This window comes from Aquarana catesbeiana, linkage group LG07, assembly GCF_042186555.1.
Source record: "Aquarana catesbeiana isolate 2022-GZ linkage group LG07, ASM4218655v1, whole genome shotgun sequence".
NCBI lineage: Eukaryota > Metazoa > Chordata > Amphibia > Anura > Ranidae > Aquarana > Aquarana catesbeiana.
The window spans coordinates 275,349,688-275,366,507 of record NC_133330.1 but is presented as its reverse complement, the minus strand read 5'-3'; the positions used below and the strand labels follow the sequence as shown (position 1 = coordinate 275,366,507).

General features: G+C 40.6%; 1 protein-coding gene across 1 annotated transcript in view; it reads right to left on the bottom strand.

Annotated features, from left to right (window-relative positions):
* The window catches only part of LAMC2 (laminin subunit gamma 2), a 70,895-nt gene that overhangs the window by 35,326 nt on the left and 18,749 nt on the right, over positions 1-16,820 (bottom strand). Inside the window, exons 5-10 of the mRNA XM_073593364.1 lie at positions 14,824-14,960; positions 11,327-11,455; positions 7,423-7,612; positions 5,763-5,875; positions 3,152-3,370; positions 2,882-3,064 (exon numbers count right to left, since the gene is read on the bottom strand). Of these exons, the coding sequence (XP_073449465.1) occupies positions 2,882-3,064; positions 3,152-3,370; positions 5,763-5,875; positions 7,423-7,612; positions 11,327-11,455; positions 14,824-14,960 (971 nt within the window). The remainder of the gene's footprint in view (positions 1-2,881; positions 3,065-3,151; positions 3,371-5,762; positions 5,876-7,422; positions 7,613-11,326; positions 11,456-14,823; positions 14,961-16,820) is intronic.

Sequence of the window (16,820 nt, the reverse complement as noted above, 5' to 3'; positions counted from 1 at the left end):
ATTACAAGGAATGTAAACATCCCTTGTAATAGCAATATGACATGTCAGGTGCTCTTAATAGTGAGATATGGGGTCAATCAGACCCCATATCTCACCACTAGGCTGGGAAGCCTGAAATAAAAAAAATAAATAAAACGATCGCCGCTTCCCAGCCGAAGCGGCGCCGTTTTTTTTGAAGGGAGAGGCCGGGCGTGACGTCATAACATCGCGCCCGGCCTCCGACGATCATAGAGACTCCGGGGACCATCTGGTCCGCCGGAAATCTCTATGATCTACATCCGGCGCCGGTGGATCCACTCTCCGCCTCACCGATCGTAACGGTGAGTCGGAGCAAGCACCGGAGGGCAGGAGGGGGGGACGTCCCCTCTCGCCTCCCATAGGAACGATCAAGCGGCGGAACGGCCGCTATGATCATTCCTATGGTGTAGAGATTCGCCGGCTGAAACCGGCAATATCTGAATGATGTCTGTAACTACAGGCATCATTCAGATATACCTGCTCAAACCCCAGGATGTCATATGACGTCCGTGGGCTTGAAGTGGTTAAGAAGCACCTGATTAGAGCCAGGGGCTCTAATAGGCTTCAAAATAGGATGGGCTCGGGGGGCAGAGAATGCGCTCCGATCCCACCCAGGTGTGTTCAAACAGCGAATGAACATTCGCTGTTGAAACACTGATCCTCAATCCGGCCAATCAGATGCGGGTGTGAGACTGTTATCCGATTGGCCCAAAAGAGAAGAGTCCTGATTGGCTGCTGAGGAGGAGGGAGGAAACAGAGGCGGGTGTGAGACCCGCTTTCCGATTGGCTGAAAAGAGAAGACTCCTGATTGGCTGCCAAGGATGAGGGAGGAAACAGAAGCCACCATGATGACCCGTGGAGAGCAGGAGAATGGGAGGCCGCCGTCGCTGCCGATGGGGTAAGAGCTACCGGCCGACTGGGGGGGGGGGGGTGTTTGGGGTTGGCATACAAAAATTTACGCCACCGGAGAGGGGTGTTTTGTAGTCCTTACACACTTCTGGTCTCAGGGTGACAACAGTGTGCTCCTCTATAGATACGGTACAGTGAGTGAACATTGTCACCCTGGAACAAGAAGTGCGTTATTGGCAGGATTACCAGGTGAAAATAAGGGTGAAAAACACAAAACAAAAAAGAAAACAAATGCAGCCACCACATCTAAAGACTGCAAAGCTGCAATATATTACATTTGGGTTTTTTAGATTTACCAACGACTATGTAGTGTAAGGGAAGACCTGAGTGAATATAAATTGAATATTAGTTCCTCGCACTGCAAAGTTGTTGACAAATCTAAAGAATATAATACAGTTATTGCTTTGATAAGTCTGCCTTCTTACTTTAAACACCACGAGCGAAATATAGGAACTAGTATTACTAGCCTCCTCCTGAAAATGCTAGCTGCCTGGCTGTCTGACTTTAGGGCTCGTTTACACCAAATGCATTTTTGCAGTTCTCCTCCCCCTCTTCCTCTCTGCACTCTTCTAGGACACGTCACTGGTCCTAAAAAAACTGCAGGACCATTAACAATGCACAAAGCCTTCAGAGCAAGTTTCTTTTAGTTGCTTCTTAGCACTTCACTTTGTGCAATTCATATCTCACCCACTAGAGTGTGCTATAACACAAACCTGCAGCTCACCCAAAGAATAACTTAGTCATAGACTTAGTATACTTCTTGGAAAAGGCAATCAATAGGGTGAATTAGTGCATACATTTGTGTGAATTGAGTATGTGTGTGTGTATGTGTGTGTGTATATATGTATGTGTATATATATATATATATATATATATATATATATATATATATATATACACACACACATATATATATATATATATATATATATATATACACACATACATACATACATATATACACACATATACACTACTATACATATATAGTAGTGTTTGGTTCATGCACGCCTTTTTGCCCTGCACTTAGTGCCAATTACTGCTTTCTTACCCGCTAGCTCTTATGCTATGTACACATGATAGGATTTTCCGACAACAAATGTTCGATTTGAGCTTGTTGGAAATTCCGACCGTGTGTACACAATTCCGACGCACAAAATTCCACACGGTTTTATTGTCCGAAAATCCTATCGTGTTATCGTGTGTACATACAGTAAATTTAGACCAAAATTCAACTGTCCCATCAAATCAGGATTAAAGTGGTATCAAACCCAAAAATTTAATATCAGTTTATCAATTATTAGATGTGGTGGCTGCATTCATGTTCTATTTTGAGGCTTTTCCCCCTCTGCTGTCATCTGGTGATCTGGCCAGTAACACATCTCCTGCAATAGAGCACCCCCACTCTGGATGAAGGAGCAACAGAAACACATTTGGTTAGCAGTACTGGTAATCTGGATTGAGGGAAGTGTTAGACGGACTAGCAGATTTAGATACACTAACAAACTGAAGTAAAATTCCAAATCACACTGCAGTTACAGCAACAGTATTTTATTTCGGGATAAAGGTTTTACATATATAAATAAAAGGTGATCATTGTAAGCACCCTTGCCAGTAGTAAATGGTTTGTCTCAACACTCTAACTGATACATTATTGTGATGTATGAATAATGTGTGGAGTAGAAATGTAATTTCATTGTGATTTGTTTTACAATGACAATAAATCTTATCTTATCTTATACATTTGCAGGGGAGCTTGTTCTGTTGAAAAACAACAAATCTATTGGCAGAATCACCAGGTGAAAACAAAGGGAAGAAATCATAAAAAAGAAATCTAATGCAGCCATCACATCTAAGAACTGCTAAGCTGAAATGTAATAAATATTTGATTTGGGGTTTATTACCACTTTAACACAAAATAAGAACATTTCATAAGTACTGCATTCCTTCTCACCACTCAGTCCCAAGGGACAGTAGTCACACGCAGGCTCTTGCGTTTCTGGAGACAACGAACAACCAACCCCAGCACTGCATGGACATGGCAGGCACCTCTGGGGGTCACGAGGGTCATTATACTGCCCATGAGGACAGTCAGCACAGTCATTATTCTGATTCTCATCTCCGGAGTAACAGTCACCTAATAAAAATTTCCAAGATGAAACATATGAGTAAATATGAACATAACTAAAGTAGTCAGTGGACAAGAAAGCAATTCAATATTTACCAGTTTCTGGATCACATAGACCTCCTCCTTGGCATTTACATGCAACACAAGGGCTGAAGGGACCCAGCGCAGGAGACTCCCTGCGATATCCTGGGGCGCATTGCTCACAGAAATGGCCCTTATATCCAACAGGGCATTCACATTTTTCCACCCAGGGCGCTGGAACCCCAGGACCGGGATGAGCAGAAACAAGGGTGACACTTTGGAGATACCCAGTGCCTGTGAAATGTAAGAAGGACAGAAATTACACCATTGAACGGGCAACATTAAGTCGATTTGGACCAGATTCTACAATGGTCATGGATCAGCCATTCTCAATCTCATTACCCTTGAGCAGTGGTTTCCAAACTGCTGCCCAATGGACAGACATAGCCTTTAGTTGCTTTTATCCAGCCCTTGGGGTGCTGTTAAATTCACTGACACCAATGAAGGGCATATTTCCTCCCAATGACAAAAATGATGGGGCACAGTTTCCCCCAATAACTCCAGCAATGGGGCCCAATGACACCCTCCAAATGACACCAACAATGGAGTCCAATGACACCAATGATGGAGCACAATTCTTCCCAATGACACCAACAATGGGGTCCAATGACATCAATGATGGGGCACGATTCCTCCCAATGACACCAACAATGGAGTCCAATGACACCAATGATGGAGCACAATTCGTCGAAATGACACCAACAATGGAGTCCAATGACACCAATGATGGGGCACAATTCCTCCCAATGACACCAACAATGGAGTCCAATGACACCAATGATGGGGCACAATTCTTCCCAATGACACCAACAATGGAGTCCAATTACATCAATGATGGGGCACAATTCCTCCCAATGACACCAACAATGGAGTCCAATGACACCAATGATTGAGAACAATTTTTCCCAATGACACCAACAATGGAGTCCAATGACATCAATGATAGGGCACAATTCCTCCCAATGACACCAACAATGGAGCCCAATGACACCAATGATGGGGCACAATTCTTCCCAATGACACCAACAATGGAGTCCAATGACACCAATGATGGAGCACATTTCCTCCCAATGACATCAACAATGGGGCCCAAAGACATCAATGATGGGGCACAATTCCTACAACTGACACCAATGATGGGGGATTGTTTACTCCCACTGACGCTGGGACATTTTGTACTCTGATTGCCACAGTCTGGCCCCCCTAAAGTCTGTAAACTGGCCCTTTGTTGAAAAAGTTTGAAGACCCCTGCCCATGAGGAACCCTTCAAATAATTTTCAGATATTCGGGAACCCCTGCAAGAATTAAATTCATAGGGGGTCAGTGGGAAAATGCTCCTTACAGTAGTTGTCATGGTGCCACTCTTGCAGACAGCTAAAAAGATCATTTGTGTAATGCAACTGGTTCTGCCCAGTGGTGTTGGAGCCGGAATTATGTAGACAGTGGGTATAAGGATCTGTATATGGAGGTTTTCAATGTATAAATCTTTTTTTTATATATATTGGTTGAACCAGATGGACTTGTGTCTTTCTTCAACTTCACTAACTATATGACTATTTAACCATGTAAAGTGGGGGACAATCAGCTACAGCTCAATGAACCCCTGGAAACATCTGGAGGAACCCCAGAGTCCAAGAGAACTCAGACAATGACATAAACACGGCAAAGAACATTATGGAAAACTTAATTGCAGCCAGTCATTTTGGAGGCTATTGTTCTTTGATCTTGGTCTTTGTTAAGTGAAACTTCAGACTTTTTTAAGTCCTCAGGCACAGTAGGAAAAAGCTAGAACATCTGTAAATATGCAGGAACACAGACAGTAATAAGATTTTGAAATGATATCCTGTCCTTCCTTATTCTACTCTCAGTGTTTAGTGTCACCCAGATCCTGACTTTACTACCTAGTGAGTAATTGGTCTGGAATAAACCTGTTCAACAGAAATTAAGACTTTGAAAGCAGGATTTTTATGACAAAAGAGACCATATTGATCTTTTCTGTCTTATCTACTTCTCCTTGCCTGTCAGCATCAATATACTCTGAGCCACGCATGTGTAGCTCAGCTTATGTTTGCGGCACTTCTCTCTTCTCACTTCTCTCTTCTCAGGAAAGTGTCAGGATCTGCATCTCTTTAGAAATGATTTCCTATTGGGAGGATCTCAACAAAAATGACATGTCTGTTCCAGGGGATGCCTGAAATCTGACTTGTATCTTAGTGCAGACTTCTGTTAAAATCAGTAAGCCAATTACACAAGCAGGAAATGATGTTTCTGGGGGGCGTCCCATACACATTCTGTGTACAAAACACCTCCAGGTAGCCATATTGCATTTTACAGAAAACTACAGAGTTGCAGATTGAAAAGGAAAGGTCATGTTTAATAACATTCAATTACAATATGACTTCTGTCACATTTGTATACGCTATATTATATTTTTCATTTGCTATTTTTTTCAACTAAAGTGGAGTTACCCTTTAAATGAAGTGTCATTTTGTGACAATAAAGTTGAAAAAAGTCAACAAAACAATGTGATGCTTTGTAACAGCGCACCGCACTGCCCCTTACTGTACACCAGTGTGCACACGTTCCAAAATGCTGGCTGGTGTGATTAAATGTTTTCATTACTTACTGTACTCTCCATAAGTGGAACGAATACGCAGGGCGGTCACATTGCTCAAAAGGCGTCGGAAGTCAAAGTGACTAATACGAGGAGTCCAAGGGCTGACAGACAGCTCATCCAATCTGTTACAGCAACAAATCAATGAGACAATTAAGAATACAACATGCCACAATGTGTTGCAGCTTCAACATATGAAATATTCATCACCTCTGTCACACACTGCTATTTATCTTCGCTCATTGCACAGACTGTATAATATACACTATATTGTCAAAAGTATTAGGACACCTGCCTTTACATGCACATGAACTTTAATGGCATCTCAGTCTTAGTCTGTAGGGTTCAATATTGAGTTGGCCCACCCTTTGCAGCTATAACAGCTTCAACTCTTCTGGGAATTCTGTCCACAATGGTTTAGGAGTGTGTCTATGCCAATGTTTGACCATTCTTCCAGAAGCGCATTTGTGAAGTCAGGCACCGATGTTGGATGAGAAGGCCTGGCTTGCAGTCTTCGCTCTAATTCATCCCAAAGGTGGTCTATCAGGTTGAGGTCAGGACTCTGTGCAGGCCAGTCAAGTTCCTCCACACCAAACTCACTCATCCATGTCTTTATGGACCTTGTGTGTACACTGGTTTGCAGTCATGTTGGCACAGGAAAGGGCCATCCCCAAACTGTTCCCACAAAGTTGGGAGCATGAAATTGTCCAAAATGTCTTGGTATGCTGACGCCTTAAGAGTTCCCTTTACTGGAACTAAGGGGCCAAGCCCAACCCCTGAAAAACAACCCCACACCATAATCCCCCCTCCACCAAATAATTTGGACCAGTGAGTAAAGCAAGGTTCATAAAGACAAGAAAGAGTGAGTTTGCGGTGGAGGAACTTGACTGGCCTGAACAAAGTCCTAACCTGATTGAACACCTTTGGGGTGAATTAGAGCGGAGACTGCAAGCCAGGCCTTCTCATATAGATCAGTGCCTGACCCCACAAATGAACTTCTGGAAGAATGGTCAAACATTCCCATAGACACACTCCTAAACCTTGTGGACAGCCTTCCCAGAAGAGTTGAAGCTGTTATTGCTGTAAACTGTATGGCTAGATTATTTTCATTGAACGGGGAAGGAGAAATTTGGCAGGAATCCCATCATTTTATGACCGGTAAAGCTGTAAATTGTCAATGCTGCTTCCAAGGTCACTTCTAGCTTTTATTGGTCTTAAGATGATCTGCTTGGTGCTCATTCTCTTGGCAGTGTTTCACGCTGTTTAAAATGCACCTTTCAAAAGAGAATTGTGGTCTACCATTGCTAGCATCCACTTTGGAAAATTAGTTCCATGACTGATATGTAAACGAGTTGACTTCAATGCTTTCTGAGTCAGTAGCCTGGATTGATTATAGAGACAAGGAATAGGGCCATGTTCTGACACTTATTTACGGCTTACTCGTACCGGGGCTCTTATTCTGTAAAGCCACATTCCTGGGTTACAATGTAATGTTAAATAGATAACGTCCGTAGTCACAGATTAATAATGTAGCAGTAGAAATGTAACTGATTAGAACACTGTGAAGCTTAAGTAGACAGGTTGACATTGAAAGATTCATAGAACGGCACATACTATAAATGTTACAGCTAACTGAAGAAATAATGCGATCATGACAATACTATCAGCTCACCTGAATGTGTAGGTTTGGGGTAATCTGCAGGGAAGGGCAGTTTTGGATGAGGTAAGAGGGGCAGTAACTCTCAGGCCTCCTCCTTCTAGTATAATATCTTCAACACCAGCCCTATGACGGCCTCGATCCACACGGAAGCTAATGGTCAGCACTTGACCATAACTATTGGATTGGTCCCCTAAGAACTTTCCTGTAAGAAAACGAGGCTTAGATTGTAGATTGAAGATGACGTCCCAGAACAAGGACAATTACTCAGCGAGTAAAGCAGAATACTCTTAGGTACAAAGGACCAACAGCTATAACCATTCCACCGTGCTCACTAGACCTAATACCCACTGCATCTATTGTTATTTCAGTGGCTTCACACATTTAAAGGCTAAGTTTGCCTTTTCTAAAAAAAATAGCCTATACAGTCAAGGGGCCAGTAGTTATTAAATCACTTTGTAGCTTTGTTAAATGTTTGTTTATTTTATTGTCATACTTGTAGGCCATTTAGGTACCCCTGTAAGCCTGACTGAAAAACTCTGAATTAGCACTGTTATTGTTACAGTGGTCTGTATGCAAGCATTTTCTGCATGTTGTAACTATCCACAGTGCTGTTTATTCTGCTTTGGAACTACTGATGGCCTCACTTCTGTATAACCCTTTCATGACTAAGCCTATTTTTGAAATGTGGTGTTTACAAGTTAAAATCCGTATTTTTTGCTAGAAAATTACTTAGAGTTCCCAAACATTATATATATTTTTTTAGCAGAGAATCTAGAGAATAAAATGGAGATTGTTGCAATATTTTATATCACACGGTATTTGTGTAGCGGTGTTTTAAACGCAAATTTTTGGAAAAGGGACACTTTCATGAATTTTAAAAAATCCAAACAGTAAAGTTACCCCAATTTTTTTTGTATAATGTGAAAGATGATGTTACGCCGAGTAAATAGATACCAAACATGTCACTCTTTATAATTGCACGCACTCGTGGAATGGCGACAAACTACAGTACCTATGAATTTCCATAGGCGACGCTTTAAATTTTTTTTACGGTTACCAGGTTAGAGTTACAGAGGAGGTCTAGGGCTAGAATTATTGCTCTCGCTCTGACGATCACGGCGATATCTCACATGTGTGATTTGAACACCGTTTACATATGCGGGCGCGACTTCCGTATGCGTTTTCTTCGTTGCGCGAGCTCGCGGGGACGGGGCGCTTTAACATTTTTTTTTTTTTTTTTTTTATACTTGTAAATTGCATTTAAAAAAAACAATTTTATTTTTTTTTATTTTATTGCTGTCACAAGGAATGTAAACATCCATTGTGACAGTAATAGGTGGTGACAGGTACTCTTTATGGAGGGATTGGGGGTCTAAAAGACCCCCGATCCCTCCTTTGCACTTCACAGTATTCAGATCGCCGAAAACGGCGATTCTGATTACTGTGTGTTTTTTTAAATTCGGCGACATTGGCAGCCGAGTAAACAGGAAGTGACGTCATGACGTCGCTTCCACGTTTACATTCAGAAGGCTGGAACGAAGCCACCCACAGCATCGTCCCAGCCCGCCCCAAGGCGGCCGATTGGACACCGGGCTTCCCGATCGCACGGAAGGCCCGGTAAGAGCGGCGGGAGGTGGCGGGAGGGGGGATGTCCCCTCCCGCTCCTCCGGTATAACAGCCGAGCGGCTTTTAGCCGCAACGGTTGTTACACTCGGATAGCCGATCGCCCGCTCTAAACAACGGTACCGGGATGATGCCTGCAGCTGCGGGCATCATCCCGGTATAACCCCCAAAAGCCGAGTACGCAGATGTGCGTACGGTCGGCGGGAAGGGGATAACATGCTCATTGCCATACCTTCCAACTTTCTGAGATGGGAATGAGGGACACCTATTAGCAAAAGTATGTAGGCATAGGACACACCCCCTGCCACACCTCTTAAAGGAGAATTGTACAAAAACATTATTGGTTAAACCAGTGATGGCAAACCTTGGCACCCCAGATGTTTTGGGACTACATTTCCCATGATACTCCTGCACTCTGCAGTGTAGTTGAGCATCATGGGAAATGTAGTTCCAAAACATCTGAGGTGCCAAGGTTCGCCATCACTGGGTTAAACCCACTAAGTGCTTTTTTTATCACTACTATTCCTTTAGATTGGCTTTTGGAAATGACAAATGCAGCAATTTAGACATTGGATGGAAGGTTTAGCACTGGGAAACACTTTTTTGATAGATAAAAAGTGCATTTTATATACAACTTTATAGATCAGACCAAAATGAGGGACAAATGAGGAGGAAAGAGGGACAGAGGGACTTTGTTCCAAATCAGGGACAGTCCCTTGAAATCAGGGACAGTTAGGAGGTATGCATTGCCAATGCCATTTGTTGTTTTGGAGCCTGAAGGCCCTAATTACTCTTGTATGATTGAAAAATTATAAAGAATTAAAAAAAAAAACCCTCTGAATTAACAATCTTCACATCCTGTTATGTTGTTACTACAATGTAAAAACCATTGAGGCACACACACGATTGGAATATACGATGAAATGCTCCCGTCAGACTTTTTCTGTCGGACATTCCTCTCGTGTACAGGGCATTAGTGGGTCCTGAGGACAGGAGTTGAGAACCTTTGCTCTAAAGGTAACCCCTGACCTTGGTGTGTGAACTTCCTTGTTCATCCTTTTTTGTGCAAAAGGTGAACTTAGCCTTTAAAGGCCAAGTGCACCCAAACTGATATTTTACCCCCAATGGCCAGTAACATCATGTTGGCTTCTTGTATTTCCTGGGGACACTCAAAGTCTATTTAATAGCAAAACTTTTTTTTATACAGCGGGAAGGGTTAGAATCCCTGTCAGGGTTTTGTTTGCTGTTTGTGTTCCTGCTGGGGGATTCACCGTTTGTTCTAGTTGCCATGGTCACTGAAAGTAAGGAAAATCTAAAAGTTTAAGTTGCCCCCAGAACAGGAATAGAGAGGAAATCTTTCAGTGGGGACATTTGTTCTGGTGACAACAACTGTCTAAGGAAAGCCATGCATGCATTTTACATGCAAAGATGCATTTTTTTTTCCTTCAACCACTGAAGGATAGGAAATTACTTGATTCCCCCATCAACACAGTCAGTGTTGATGGGAGAGTCCCTCCCACTGCGCTATTGTGTTCTGAAGGCAGGAAGTTTCCCAGATGGTAGAATAAATTATTACTGTTGCTAGAGCTGCCTGCCGTGTTCGAACTGGAAAAACCGACAGGCTAGTTGTACTTGATGAACTTCAGTACAACCAACCTGCCCATAGATGGATCCAAATTCGGCATGTTCAGCAGGAAAAGGCTGGATTTTGATCCGACTATGGCTGGCTAAAGAAGAGACTTAATGTACTTGGGTTGATTTCCTCTCACTTCCTGTTGTGCCTACTTGCAGAGACAAGAGATGAGAAAACGAGATTGCACCCCCAATGAATTCATTATAATGGGAAAATAATGAAAATCTTGGCATCCTCACTGTGGCAAAATCTTAGGACCTCACCGCTAGTTTATTTTTCTTAAAATAAAATATAAATTGTTAGGGAAATTGGTCTAATTTTAAAATATCACATATTACCTTAGCTGCAACATTACAACTGTCAAATTTGGGACAAGGTACTACAAGATACCATGTAGATTCAGCCATGTAGTTGCATTGAATCAACAATGAAAGGGAACACGTTTATCTAAACATACTTTTCATTTCAATAACTCTTCTCTCTCCATCAGGTCAGATAATGCTTCCTGACATGATAATAAGGGGAAGGGTTCCTAAAATGAACTCCTGAGGCAAATCAACACAAAAATGCAAGAAAAGCACCAAACACATGAAAAATCTACCATTAGCACAAATAAGTGCCCAACTTGTTCTCCTTTTTTACAGAGTTCTTTGACCCTACCTGGGGCATTAAAATAAAGGGGCTCCAGCTGTCGTGATGCAAGATACATCTCTTTCTGGTGGCGGGACATCCGTATGGGGACTGATGCTGGAGAACCATCCTTAAGGACTGCTGTCCAACCTTCTGCATCTATAGGAAATATAAGATATATTATATCAGACAGACAGAAGAGTATAATTGCCTGAAGCAGAGAACATGGACAGGGAGAGTATACCTGCAGATCTAAATCTCTCATAAATTTCACAATTATTGTAATTTAATAAATGATACTGTGTTGCTTTGTTTTCCTTTTGAAAATATGACATGTTTATATATGATATTTTCACTATATGCTGATAATGTATATACAGTCATGCTCAAAAGTTTGCATACCCTGGCAGAAATTGTGAAATTTCGGCATTAATATTGAAAATATGACTGATCATGCCAAAAATATTGTCTTTTATTTAAGGATAGCAATCACATGAAGCCATTTATCATCACATAGTTTTTTGGATCCCTTTTAAATCATAATGATAATAGAAATCACCCAAATGGCCCTGAAAGTTTACATACCCTGTAATGTTTGGCCTTGGTACAGACACAGAAGGTGGCACACACAGGTTAAGATGGTAATTAAAAGTTAATTTCCCACATTTGTGGCTTTTTAAATCACAATTAGTGTCTGTGTATAAATAGTCAATGAGTTTGTTAGCTCTCACATGGATGCACGAAGCAGGCTAGACACTGAGTCATGAGGAGGTAGAAAAGAACTGTCAAAAGACCTGCATAACAAGGTAATGAAGCTTTACTTAGATGAAAAAGGATATAAAAAGATATCCAAAGCCTTGAATATGCCAGTCAGTACTGTTCAATCACTTATTAAGAAGTGGAAAATTAGGGGCTCTTTTGATACCAAGCCAAGGTCAGGTAGATTTCAGCCACAACTGCCACAGGAAATGTTCGGGATACAAAGAAAAACCCACAGGTAACCTCAGGAGAAATGGTAATGGTGTGGTTGTTTTTAAGGAGCACAATACGATGAAACTTGAACAAAAAAGAGCTGCATGATCAAGTTGCCAGAAAGAAGACTTTACTGTACAAGTTCCACAAAAAAGCCTGGTTACAATATGCCCAACAACAATATTGCCATTTTAACCTTTTTTGCCACCTTCTGTGTCTGTACCAAGGCCAAACATTACAGGGTATGTAAACTTTTGATCGGGGCCATTTGGGTGATTTCTGTTATCACTATGATTTAAAAAGGATCCAAAATACTATGTGATAATAAATGGCTTCATGTGATTGCTATCCTTAAATAAAAGACAGTTTCTTGGCTTATTCAGTCATATTTTCAATATTAATAACACAATTTCACAATTTCTGCCAGGATATGCAAACCTTTGAGCACAAATGTACTTTTGTAACAAATACGCTGTTTGTATTGTCTATTAGCTATAAGATCTAAAAATACTGAAAAGTTAATCCTGAAGAAGCCCTCTATCTGGACGAAACGTGTTGATCCATATACCCCTTGTCATTTATTCAAGCACAGACAGTTGTATTTTATGTCTATGTTTAGAACATACTATCTTTTATGGAGCTTACACTCCCTTAGTTTAAAAAAATTGTATAAATAAAAGATGTCATTTTATACGTTTTGTTATATTAACTAATCATCTTGGGCACTTTAAACTCCCCATTTCCCATAGTCTCCCCATGGGGAGAGGCATGGGAATTACCCCTTTATGCCTACAGAGCATTTTACCTGCTGAAAGGCAAAAAAATAACCCGTAAACCTAACATAAGCACTACATGCCCTACAGAAAGAGTCAGTAATATAATTGTCACAGAAAAACATGTTAAACAATGTCCATAGATTATTTGAAGTTTGTTTAATATCTTGTAGTTGCCTACAACTTGCTTTTTCACAATTTCAATCTCAGGAAGAACTAAGGTGTTTATGATATCCATCAGTACAAATGGGGAATAAGTTTACTTCCACTTTTAATTCGTTTATCCAAATTATCTGCAGTTCTGATAAGTAAAATTCACTCCACTCCATTGTGGCTAGTAGGATGGAAGTCAACAAATAAAGTGAAAACCCTACCCACTGAGACAAACATATCCTAAGCAGCTCACACTAAATTAGTGGGGTAAATAGGAAACTTGCTTCCTGACAGAACATGTCTAGAGGAAGTTCACACAGCAATGACATATAGAATTCATTGGAAGCTCACAATAGTATAGTCAACCATACCGGAGGCTCACACTGAGTTAATACACTTATAATATAGTAACCTCACAATGGTATAGAGCTGTATATGTGAAGCTCATGCTGAGGTGGATGATTTGTTAACACTGGAGCAGTCCCCTTTCATCTTATAGTAAAAATAAAGAAATTTGATTGGTTGCTACAGGTAATATCGCCACCTTTGCTTCAGCTTTTAAAAATCAGAGGCAGTCTGATTTTCTGTAATTACAAAAAGAATCTAATTGTATCAGCACTATAGATCAGACACTTACTAACATCGGACTTCTACAGTCCTCGTGTTTAATCATCTTTTTTTCCGTACTAGGGTGATTATATAAAAAGCCTATGTAATGCAATATTCTACAGATGCAGATGTGCAGGCTTAAAGTGGACCTACAGCTGCATGTTACCTAAAGTGAACCTGTCTATGGGGGAGCTGGGTGCCTCTAAAAACAGGGTACCCACCCCCAAAACAAAAAAATGAAATGTCAAATGTGGCATGTCAAGGGGGTCACCAGCACTTAAATGTAGTGGAACAGAAAGAATAGGTCTTTCCCTTCCCAGGAGAAAATATAGTTCATTGCTCCTTTCAGTCCTGGTCACATATTTGAAGACACTTGGTCATTTGATCTCTGCTAAATGGAAGGATCATAGTTGAGACTGAATGGACTTCCCCTATACACATGTCCCCTTTACATGTTGCATTTGTTAACATTGGCATAACCTACCTTCTGACAATGTTCCAGACAGGGAAGCTCAGATTTATCTGGTATCTGCTTATATCAGTTCATTTAAGCACAGTTAAAATTTCTGAGTCCTGATGAAGAAGTCTGCTTGGCCCCTGAAACTTGATGGATTTTTTTTCTCCTATGAAATTTCTGTATTAACAAAGACTTTGGAATCTTGGACATTTGTTTGGTGCTCTCATTGTAATGTATATATGTGAACTTGCTCTTTGGTAGAGATCACATGATCAAGTGCCTATGAAGCAGCACTGGTAATTATTTCAGTCCTTTTTTACTTCTCATTCACAACTTTTTTAATGTATAGCTAAAATGTTTATGCAGTAACTTATTCTGAGAGAAAAGATTTACAGCACCTTAAGTTTACATAAGCCTACTATGAAGCTCACACCGGTCAGAAAGCTTGCCTTGTAGTCACGTTAGTGTATGTTTTGCGCACACAGTGAGACAGTTGCATGACCGTGCTAAATGTGTGTGACAATCTCTTTCTAGGTATTCTGACATATATAGTAGTAACATACCTTTCTCAAAGAGAGACGTAATCTTGTTCATGCTGTATTCAGTGGAGCTGTGGCAATTGGACGAGTGACCGTAACAGAAACATTGCAAACATCCTTCTGATCGGCCAGCTTGCAGGTCATAATACCCAGGCTTACATCTGAAGGAAAGCATAATGGATTTGCACAAATTAAATGAAAAATATATAGATAAATTAGATTGCCTAGCAAATGAATTCTACAATATGGATGACACTGTGTGGAGTCTCTTCCAGTTCCTTCTGTAGCAGAGGTTCACCGATTTGGCTTCAAGGTCACAAATTGCTCTCCTTCCCTAGCCATTGTGTGTAACATGGACTTTGCAGGCGCTCAATTCCCACCTGCCTAAACAATCGCTGCATTATACCCTTTGAAATTCATAAATGAAGTTTGATGGATTTATATAGTTATATCATTTTATGGAAATATTTAAGGGTATCCTCAGGTCAACTTTTTTAAGGTGATTGGGGAGCTGAAGTCTGTCTTTTGAGGTTCTCAAATGTTCACCTTGTCATTCATCTTGCGCACTTGATCAGCAGAGTTATTGTTATCCTAATTTTCTGGAATTTCTTTTAATCTGAAAATGCAAGGTGCCGTAACACCCTGAGGCATAAAGGGACAAGAAGATAATATGACAGGAGGCTGCAGTACTGCCCATAAACTAGGTTAAAGAAATGCTGATTCTGATTGCTACGGTTTATATAAAAGTCCTAGTAAAAATAGAAAGATTGCGATCATAGCCTTAGCATAGTGGCAGTATTCCTTGGACATCATTAGCAGTTCACTGTTGGCTTTTACTTTTAGCCTAGCTTTCATTTTCAACACTTGTATAGGTCTTTGTTTGCCTACAGTAGTTCATCACCAATTTGTAACCTTGATGGATAAACCCTGAGACATATTTCCAGCACATTGGCAACACCACATATACTGAATACTTATCTTCCAAGAAAAATAATAACTGCAGCTATACTCTGCCATACATTATATATATATATATATATATATATATATATATATATATATATATATATATATATATATATATATATATATGCATGTTACAAGTTATTGGTCCACCCTTTGCAGCTATAACAGCTTCAATTCTTCTAGGAAGGCTCTCCACAAGGTTTAGGAGTGTGTCTATGGGAATGTTTCACCATTCTTCCAGAAGCGCATTTGTGAAGTCAGGCACTGATGTTGGACAAGAAGGCCTGGCTCGCAGTCTCTGATCTAATTTATCCCAAAGGTGTTCTATCGGGTTAAGATCAGGACTCTGCGCAGGCCAGTCAAGTTCCTCCACCCCAAACTCACTCATCCATGTCTTTATGGACCTTGCTTTATGCACTGGTGTGCAGTCAAGTTGGAACAGGAAGGGGCCATCCCCAAACTGTTCCCACAAAGTTGGGAGGGTGAAATGGTCCAAAATGTCTTGGTATGCTGATGCCTTAAGAGTTCCCTTCACTGGAACTAAGGAGCCAAGCCATGAAAAACAACCCCACAACATAATACCCCCCTCCACGAAATGATTTGGACCAGTGCACAAAGCAAGGTTCAAAGGTTACAATCTTATTGCACAATCCAGTACAGAATTGTTCAGAAATCTAAATGTGTGTGACTTGCTAAAGTTTTAATGTATTCATAAAATTTGTATTAGATTGTGTCAAAAAGTAAAGAAAGACATTTTTTATTACCTCTAATCAAATTGTAAAGCTGGAGACACATTTTACATACTCTTCCTTTAATTAGTGTTTCCACATTTTGATAGTCATTTACAGTATTTTTTTGCTGTACTTTCAATCTATCAGTAATACATTTTACAATAGGATTGTAATGTGTGTGGCCAACTTAACATGTATGATTTGTAATTTACTGTATATGAATAATACGGCTTTTTGTTCTTTCGTCGGATAAGCTTGACTGTTTTCTGAAATGCTGACCCTATTTATGTCATATTGTCCTATTTTCATGTGTCATTCTATCCC